Here is a 10,045-nt window from a genome sequence, read left to right on the forward strand (position 1 = left end):
TGGTGTCTATGGAAAGCTCTCGAGTAGATGATTTTAGACACAAGACCGGTCCAATTGGTGGCGGATCGGCCGAATTTGGCGGGAAGTCAAAGCGGCGGCGTTCACGCGTTTTCGGCCGTTTAGGCGTGGCCTGGGAGGCTGGCGCGCCATTTGGGTAGGTGGTGGCCGTGGTGGGGTGGGAGAGAAACGAGAGAGAAAAGGGAGAGGGACGACGCGCGCGGGGAAGAAAAAGGGAAGAAGGAAAAAGGCCGGTCCGATTCGACCGGTCCGATCCGGTCCGGTTCGATTCGGCCGGTTCGATTCAGAATACAAAATTTTGAATTTTTACTCTGCCTCGGGACCGAAAACGAGGTCCAAAAATTCTGAAAAAATTCCAGAAAACTCAGAAAAATACGTAGACTCCAAATATATTTTTAGTTTTGCCACGTGGTCTTTAAATTAATTTTTAAAAATCATTAAAGTTTATTTTTTTCGGAAAATCGAACCCGATTTTTAAAATCCGAAAAATCTCAAAAAAATTCCTAAAATTTAAATAAAATTAAAATACCAAAAATGCTCATAAAATTTAAAATTTTAGGGTGTTACACTTTAACTAAGTTGACACAAAAGAATGTAAAATTTCAGTGGTCTGAGGCTTGTTAAAAAAGTTTTCAGGAGCTTAAGACTCGTTTAACTACAGCACCAGTGTTAGCCCTTCCGTTTGGATCAGGGGGTTATGTAGTGTATTGTGATGCTTCTATGATTGGTTTAGGATGTGTTTTGATGCAGCATGGATGGGTTTTTGCATATGCTTCTCGTCAGTTGAAAAGGCACAAGCATAATTATCCAACTCATGATTTGGAAATGGCTGTAGTAATTTTTACTTTAAAAATCTGGAGATACTATCTGTATGGTGAGGGTTGTGAAATCTTTACTGACCACAAAAGTCTCAAATACATCTTTGACCAACGTGATCTTAATCTTAGGCCAAGGAGACGGGTAGAATTGCTGAAAAATTATGATTGCACCATACAGTATCACCCCGGAAAAGTTAATGTGGTGGCTGATGCTTTAAGCAAGAAGTTTTCTGGTAGTTTAGCTCATATATTTATCAATAGGAGGCCTCTGATTGGTGAATTATATGAGTTGCTAGATCAGGGAGTAGAGTTTGAAATCATAGCTGGATAATTCTTAGCACATTTTCGAGTTAGGCCTATCTTGATTGATCGAATTAAGGCTGCTCAGAAGAGGGATTCTCAATTGTGTCAGATTATAGATAGTATTCATCAAGGCCAAGCTCAAGGGTTCATGTTAAATGATGATGGAGTTCTTCATTATGGCACTAGACTTTGTGTCCCCAATGTTGATGAGTTGAGAAGAGAAATCATGGAGGAGGCACACTATTCTGCTTACACAGTACACCCAGATTCAACTAAGATGTACCGTGATTTAAGGGAGCATTATTAGTGGGGTGGCATGAAGAGGGATGTTGCAGACTTTGCTGCTAAATGTTTGACTTGTCAACAGGCTTGTCAACAGGTTAAGGCAAAACATCAGAGAACATCTGGGTTACTTCAGCCATTGCCTATTCTCAGGTGGAAGTGGGAGGACATTGTTATGGACTTTGTTGTGGGTTTACCTAGTACACGAGGTGGTTACAATGCAATCTGAGTGATAGTGGACAGATTGACAAAATCTGCTCATTTTCTTCCTGTGAAGACTACATATGACTTTGCTAAACTTGCATAGTTGTATATAAACAAGATTGTTAGTCTTCATGGAGTTCCAGTTTCCATTGTCTCTGATCGTGGTACTCAGTTTACTTCTCGATTTTGAAAGAAATTCCAAGAAGCTTTAGGAACACAAATAGACTTTAGTACTGCTTTTCACTCTCAGACGGATGGACAGTCAGAAAGGACCATACAGACATTAGAGGACATGCTCGTGCATGCTTTATGGATTTTGGTGGTTGTTGGGATCATCATTTGCCTTTAGTGGAGTTTGCTTATAATAACAGTTATTAGGCAAGTATAGATATGGCTCCATATGAGGCATTATATGATCGAAAGTGTAGGTCACCGATTTGTTGGGAGAAGTTGGAGAAATAAGGCTTACTAGACCAGAGTTGATATAATTAACTTCAGAGAAGGTTCGATTAATTCGTGATCGACTTTTGACTGCTCAAAGTCAACAGAAAAGTTATGCTGACCCTAAGCGTAAAGATGTAGAGTTTATGGTTGGTGATCATGTATTTCTGAGAGTTTCACCTATGAAAGGAATCATGAGGTTTGGGAAGAAGGGGAAGCTTAGTCCTCGTTTTGTTGGTCCATTTGAAGTTTTGGAGAGAATTGGAGCAGTTGCTTACCGTTTAGCCCTTCCACCTGGTTTTGCACATGTACATTCAATTTTCCATATCTCTATGCTTAAAAAGTATGTACCAGATTCATCTCATGTTTTGCAACCTCAAACCATACAATTTAGGGATGATATGTCATATGAGGAGCAACCAATAAAGATTTTAGATCGACAAATTAGGAAACTCCAGTCTAGGAAAGTGGCTTTGGTCAAAGTCTTGCGGCATAATCACACAAGTAGTAAGGCCACATGAGAGGCAAAATCTGAAATGCAAACCAAATATCCTCACTTATTTGATCCTTCAGGTTAGAATTTTGTCTATTCAAATTCGGGAACCAAATTTTTTTAAGGGGGGAAGTATGTGGAAACCCATATATATTTATTATTATTTTATTTTAATTAGTTAACAATAATTTAATATATTTATAAAAAATATATATATATTTTATTGGATGGTCTACTTATTTATTTTTAGATATAGATATTATTTTTGAAATAAAATATATATCTGCAATCTGAATAACCCAGTTCAACAATAATTTTTATCCCATTATACACCTAATAGAACTCTTGAAATATATATATACTCTAATCATCTTTTCTGCTAAACTTTGCTTTCAAAACCTGTTTGTTACCTCCTTTTTCTACTAAATACTCCCAACATGTATTTTCATTATCTTTTAAATTATTGTTATATATGTACATATATATATATATATATATATATATATATATATATATATATATATATATATATATATATATATATAAATTTATGATTTATAATCTGATGTGGGCAGAGAATCCCTAAATTTTTATTTCTCTATTCATCACCTTTGATTCTGTTTTCAAGGTAAAAATTCTCATTTTTTATTCAGTAATGGGTGAATTTGATTTTATTTTCTTTCCTTGATTTGTTACAACTACTCTAGATTTATTTTTTCTTTGACCAATAAAATTGAATTGGGTTGATCATGATTACTGTGAGATAGTAACATTCAATTTAGATTTTATATATATATATATATATATATATATATATATATATATATATATATATTAAAGTTATTTTATTTTATTATTATTTAATATTTTTCTTTTATATTTTGGATATGTAGGAGATTCAAAAATTCATTCTTTCAGCTGAAATTGTCTCTCTTTTATTGTCTCTAGCTATTATTTTGGAGGTTTCAGGTAAGTGATAATTATAGTATATGGTATCGTTTTAGTCATTTTTAAAATTTCTTAGCATTAAGTTTGTTATTAAATGAAATTTTAAATCAATATTTTAACAATTATTTTACATGTGATTTTATAGAGTTTTATTTTATTATTGAATTTGATTAAATAATTGATTTTGTCAACTATCTCTACATTAGAGCCATTAAGATTCCGGAAACAGGCCTTTAATGTATTTATATTGATTGATATTTGACTATAAAATTTATCGATGTATTACACTAAATTGATTTGAGATTGATTTGATCTTATTGACTCTCTAAAATTATTGAAATAAACTATTGGAATTGCACTATCAGTTATTATTTGCTATCTGAAATTTTTTATTGATTTTGATTGATTTGTACAAATTAATTGTCTGTTTTGAATTGGTACCTGTGCCCAGTATTTGTTTCTATTATTTGGCCTCACTGTGTGGACTATCACGGTATTAGGTTGCATTGTCGAGTCATGCATTATTGCAGTTTATGGTTTGCATTAGTATCATATGCATTGATATCTGTGAATGAGGAGAAATGTATCTAATATCTGGTAGCGCGCTTACCATCTAGCCTTCGGTGATGTGGGGTATCATCACCCTGGTGCACTGTACCATAAAATTTTTATTGAATTAATTTCTTTTATATATATGTTTTATGAAATTATTTTATTAATGATTTTGACAGCATGAGCATGATTTTATTAAATAGAAAATTTATTGTGAAAGTAATCAAGCATCTGCCTGTTTCTATTCCGTTGTGTGCTATAATTATCATTCACTGAGCATTTAGCTCAAACCATTCTTTCTCTGTCTGTTATCTGTTTCAGATCAGTAGAATTCTACAGCTGATCCAAATATTTAGTCCATTTTCTGGATAGGGATAGTTTTTGATTTGTTCTCATGGTATGCCCGAATTCATGTTTCCTCGAGCTAATAATTAGTTTTGTTTATTGAACAGTTTAAATTTTTATTTGAAATCTGTAGAGACTCCGTAGTTTACTTATATGATATTTAAGATATTTATTCAGTATTTTGTTTATTTGGATTTTGTCTATTTTTTGGGATTAATAAGTGACAATATATTTATTCAAGATACTCTTAATAAGATTTGTATGATTTAAGAATATTTAAATTATACGCCTATCACAGCTCAAAATTTTAGATCGTGACAGTACTTGGCCAATCTTATAGTTCCCACTGGTGCATAAGGAATTGGAGCACCTTTAAGAGCATTCACACAAAGAAACGCAACAAATTAAACGGAGCTGGAAAAGTTCAATGATTTGGTTTTTGTACATTGTAATCTTTGGCTTAAAGCCATTTGCCAAAGTAGGAATGGGAAGTGTAAACCTATTGTCTATGACGAACTAGATGTTAGTTTCGAACGGCCTACTGAACTGGACTCTTCAACTCCTCTCTTGGATAATTCATGGGTGGACAATTTGCCCCTTGAATTTATAGAGGCAGTACTTGAATTTGTATATAAAAAGAGTATGGAAAAAAGAATGATTAAATTCAATCTTGAATTTTGAGGCGAAAGTCAAATTTGTCCAAATTGAAGTTCCTCTCCATATCAACATATATTTTTTATTTTAAAGTTAATTAATCCCAATCAAAATTTTAGTGTGTGAAATAAATGTATAATGAAAGTAAATAAAAATTGAAAAAAAATATCAAATTTGCCACTAAAGTTTGAGGCGATGGTTAAATTTACTCAAATTAAAGTTTCAGCCTATAACTTTCTTTTAAAACAAAATTAATAATCTTTTGTCGGACTTTTAACTGTAAAATAATAATAATATTGTGTAAAATTAAAAATGAAAAATTAATTATGTAAAATTAAAAATAATAATATTGTAAAATTTCCTTACAACAAATATGAAAATTTTCATGTTGAAAAAATTAATACTATTGAAAATGCCTGCAAATAATTTTTTCAAAATTTTTTAAATAATTAATTATTTTTTATGTCATTTTTAGAAAAAAATAAAATATTATTTTTAAAAAGGTCCCTTCAAAACATAATTCTAATCCTACATCAAACATAATATATATATATTACATTTGTAAAATCAAGAATATTGTAAAGTGTTCAAAAATAATTTTTTTAAAAATATTTTATATACAATTTTTACATGCATAAAAAAATAAATAGAAAATAAAATATTAATATGATATTAAAAGGTATTAAACTAGTTGAGGTTCACAGGCATATCTCACGAACACCTGTTAATGCACTTCTAATTGAAATTTTAGATAAATTTGACCAAATTTGACTTTTTTTTAAAAAAAATAGTATAATCCCGAATGGGAAACTGGACAGTTATAAGGGATTTTTTTTTTTTTAAATTGCTATTTAAAGGAATCCATTGTACCACTGCAAGCTTCTTGCAATAATTAATTCCACTAATAATAGTGAAAACCCTCAGAGACCTTTCTTTATTTCGTGAACACAGTGATAATCTACCTTTCGTCGTTACTATCTATAATAATAATAATATCATTTTTTAAATCTATCATATTATTAAATTATATTATAATGAGTGATTAGATTTGTGAAGTGGGATATGAATCCTAAAATCAATATTATTAAAAAAAATTTCTCTAAATATCACTTCAAATTTTAATATAAGAAATTATTTTTTAAAATAAAATATTATTAAATTATCTTATTTATTTTAATTTTTTAATTTTTCTTTTTATTTATTACTAAAAGACAAATAAAATATTTTTTTTTCATTATCACGTATATTCATCATTGGCTATTAAAGTAAATTATTATTGACTATGATGACAAACATTTGTTTTTTTTCTAAAGTCGTTACTCATAGATATAGCATCTTCGGCTTCTAGCCTGCTCCTCTATATTAATGCTACTCATTATATATGGTAAGCTGAACTTCTTCGTCTTTATCCTGGAAAAAAAGCGCTGAACTTCTTCGTCTTTATCCTGGAAAAACAGCGCTGAACTTCTTTATCTCCACACCACTCCCATGACAACCGTCTCAAATTTTCTTGGAAATTTCGGCACCGATTTTTCTGCAGCCATATTATTCACCCTCTGCGCCATCTTTGCCGTCCTTTGGTATACGTGGGCGTATGTCAACTCCAAGAAAGGGAGCTTGCCACTGCCACCAGGCCCTCCAGGCCTCCCTTTCATCGGCAACCTCGCCTCGCTTGACCCGGATCTTCACTCATACTTTGCATCCTTGGCCCGTACTTACGGGCCAATCTTGAAGCTTCGCCTCGGATACAAGCTTGGAATCGTGGTCAACTCCCCATCTCTGGCCCGAGAAGTTCTCAAAGACCAGGACATAACCTTTGCTAATCGAGATGTCCCGGATGTGGCCCGATCTGCCGCTTACGGTGGTTCCGATATCGTTTGGACTCCATATGGGCCAGAGTGGAGGATGCTGCGAAAGGTGTGTGTTCTCAAAATGCTTAGCAACACTACCTTGGACTCCGTTTACACCCTTCGCCGCCATGAGGTCCGACAAACCGTGAGTTACCTTTATAGTAAGGCTGGGTCACCCGTGAACTTTGGAGAGCAAGTCTTTTTAACTATACTAAACGTGATAACCAATATGTTGTGGGGAGGCACGGTACAAGGGAAGGAGAGGGCTGGCCTAGGAGCAGAGTTTAGGGAAGTGGTTGCGGACATGACTGAGTTATTGGGCAAGCCCAATGTTTCGGATTTTTTTCCGGGTTTGGGGCGGTTTGATTTGCAAGGCCTGCTGAAGAAGATGGATAGGTTGGCGAAGCAGTTTGATGGCATATTTGAGAAGATGATTGATAAAAGGGTGAAGATGGACGGAGATGGCAGGGATAGTGGCAAAGATTGTAAAGACTTCTTGCAGTTCTTGTTGCAGGTGAAGGACGAGGGAGATACCAAGACACCGCTTACCATGACCCACCTCAAAGCGTTGCTCATGGTATGTAAAATTGCCCTTCTTTATGAGTATGATGATACAGAATATCATTAGGAATTTGAATCTTTAAAAAACAGAACGCATTGAACAATTTAGCTGGCTTATCTGTATAATTATGAATTAATTGCATGGTTTAATAGTTGATTAAGAATACAATGTAGAAGATTAATACCGGCTAAGACAAGGTTATCAACTTATCATTTGGGTAGAAAGGAAGAGGGAAACTTGATATTGGTGGTATGAAAAAGAATTTTTTGCACTAGGCAATAAACATGATGATATTAGTGTTATACGTGGTTAGCTCTGCATCACTTGAAGTTGGCACTTAGGAAGTTCGTTTCATCTGTTTGCTAATTTAAGACCAGAGTTTGAAAGAAGCAAAAGAAAACCTGGAAAAAACAGGTTTCCAAGAAAATCCAACTATGAGTATGACGTTCCTTTGCACATTGCAAGAAAACTTGTTTGCGTATAGAATTTAACATCAGATACAAAAAACAGTGCTATTACATTGAAAATGTGGTGTAGATTAAAATCACTCACAATCCCGAATTGAATTCTTAATGGTTTCTCATATCATAATTGAGTGATCAACTCAACTCAACTCAACTAAGCCTTTGTTCCAAGAACTAGGATTCTCTTTCTTCATTCTAAACGATTATGTGTAATGTTTCTAGGTCATGTGTACTATTTTTTTCCAAGTCAATTTAGGTCTACCCCTTCTTTTCTTTCTATCATACCTAATGTGCTCTACTTGTCCAACTGGAGCCTCCGCTCAATTTAGGTCTACCCCTTCTTTTCTTTCTATCCTCTAACCTAATGTGCTCTACTTGTCCAACTGGAGCCTCCGAATCCTCTAACCCTAATGTATTTACGCTTCACATGACCAAACCACTTCAATCTTCATTCTCTCAACTTATACTCAATTGTCATCACTTACCTTTTTTCTAATACTCTCATTACGGATTTTATCTAGTCTAGTGTGACCACTCATTCACCTTAACATTCTCATCTCCACAATCATAATTGAGTGATTAAATAAAGAGAATCTGAAGCTTTGTGACCACAATTAAAATAAGTGTTAAATTCAAAAGCCAATCCAAATTCCTTCCAACGTTGCAGAGAAAAACACAACAAATGAGAAATCCTATTGATATGAATATGATATTGCTACTTTATTTCAGTAGAAAATTTTTGCTGTCATATTAATAGTTTTACGTTTATAATGAGTAGTAATATCTTTATTGCTTTCATTACTATCATTTATAGTGTGTGTGTGTGTGTGTAATTTGGTGTGCTTTGTTTGCAGGATATGATTGTGGGTGGTACAGACACATCCTCAAACTCAATTGAGTTTGCCATGGCAGAAATAATGAACAAGCCAGAAGTGATGAAAAAAGCTCAGCAAGAATTGGATGCAGTACTTGGAAAGAACAACACAGTAGAAGAGTCTCACATAGACCAATTGCCTTATCTATGTGCCATCATGAAAGAGTCATTGCGGCTGCACCCTGCACTCCCTCTGTTGGTCCCTCACTGTCCAAGTGAAACCTGCATTGTGGGAGGCTACACTATTCCTAAGGGTGCTCGAGTTTTCATTAACGTGTGGGCGATCCATAGAGATCCTTCAGCTTGGGAAAATCCATTGGAGTTTAGACCTGAGAGGTTTTTGGATAGTCAATGGGACTACAGTGGAAGTGACTTCAGTTATTTCCCATTTGGGTCTGGACGCAGAATTTGTGCCGGGATCGCAATGGCTGAGAGGATGTTTTTGTATTCACTTGCTACCCTTCTCCACTCTTTTGATTGGAAATTGCCAGAAGGAAAAAATATGGATCTTTCAGAGAAGTTTGGAATTGTTTTGAAGTTGAAGAATCCTCTGCTGGCCATTCCAACACCAAGGTTATCTGATCCTGCACTCTATGAATAGGTCCTAATTGCACAAATATTTATAAATTGTACGTCAAATCATAAGCCGTCCCAACCAAACATGAAACTTTGTTGTTCAAAAAGGCCAAAAAAAAAAAAAAAATCTCTCGAAGGCTTATGATGTAATTTGCATTATTCTCTGCTTCTGTATTTATATTGAGTGTTAAATCCCATCAGACTTGGTTGAATTGGTATCTTCAATTTATTTCAATAGATGTCCATTGGTTTTTAAATTTGCAATAAATTATATAATTACAACAGAACAAAATTGCATAGTTAAGATGACAACTCAAATTTAACAGCAACGTTAAAGTTGTTCTCTTCTCCATAAAAATCATCCCATTCTATCTCTTTCAGGCATTGCGTGCACCCCTTTATTAAAAGATACCACATCGATATGATCACATCGTTTGATAAAGGCCTATTGATTTTTTTTTTTTTAATTTTATTAATTAAATACACTTCACAATAATAATAGTATATAGTTGATTAGCTCTAAAGCCATTGAAAATTATGTAACGATGGAAACAAATTTTAAAATATAATTTTCCGAAACTCACCGTTTCACTCATCATTCTCCTATGGTTTGCATTTTTTACAAACTGTTATTTTGCAGTATATTCTACAAATCGAAAGA

General features: G+C 33.7%; 1 protein-coding gene across 1 annotated transcript; it reads left to right on the forward strand.

Moving 5' to 3' along the window:
• Window positions 1-6,422: 6,422 nt before the first annotated feature.
• Window positions 6,423-9,641, forward strand: LOC110631846 (flavonoid 3'-monooxygenase CYP75B137). Its single transcript, XM_021779841.2, has 2 exons — window positions 6,423-7,485; window positions 8,789-9,641. The coding sequence occupies exons 1-2, from the start codon at window positions 6,547-6,549 to the stop codon at window positions 9,407-9,409; spliced, it is 1,560 nt and encodes a 519-aa protein (XP_021635533.2). The 5' UTR covers window positions 6,423-6,546; the 3' UTR covers window positions 9,410-9,641.
• The last annotated feature ends 404 nt before the right edge of the window (window positions 9,642-10,045 follow it).

Source organism: Hevea brasiliensis, chromosome 16, assembly GCF_030052815.1.
Source record: "Hevea brasiliensis isolate MT/VB/25A 57/8 chromosome 16, ASM3005281v1, whole genome shotgun sequence".
NCBI lineage: Eukaryota > Viridiplantae > Streptophyta > Magnoliopsida > Malpighiales > Euphorbiaceae > Hevea > Hevea brasiliensis.

Excerpts from the sequence above, each read along its gene's own strand:
- LOC110631846 (XM_021779841.2), top strand. The coding sequence starts at position 6,547 with ATGACAACCGTCTCAAATTTTCTTGGAAATTTCGGCACCGATTTTTCT. Across the intron at positions 7,486-8,788 it reads ACCTCAAAGCGTTGCTCATG|GATATGATTGTGGGTGGTAC; the intron begins GTATGTAAAATT and ends CTTTGTTTGCAG.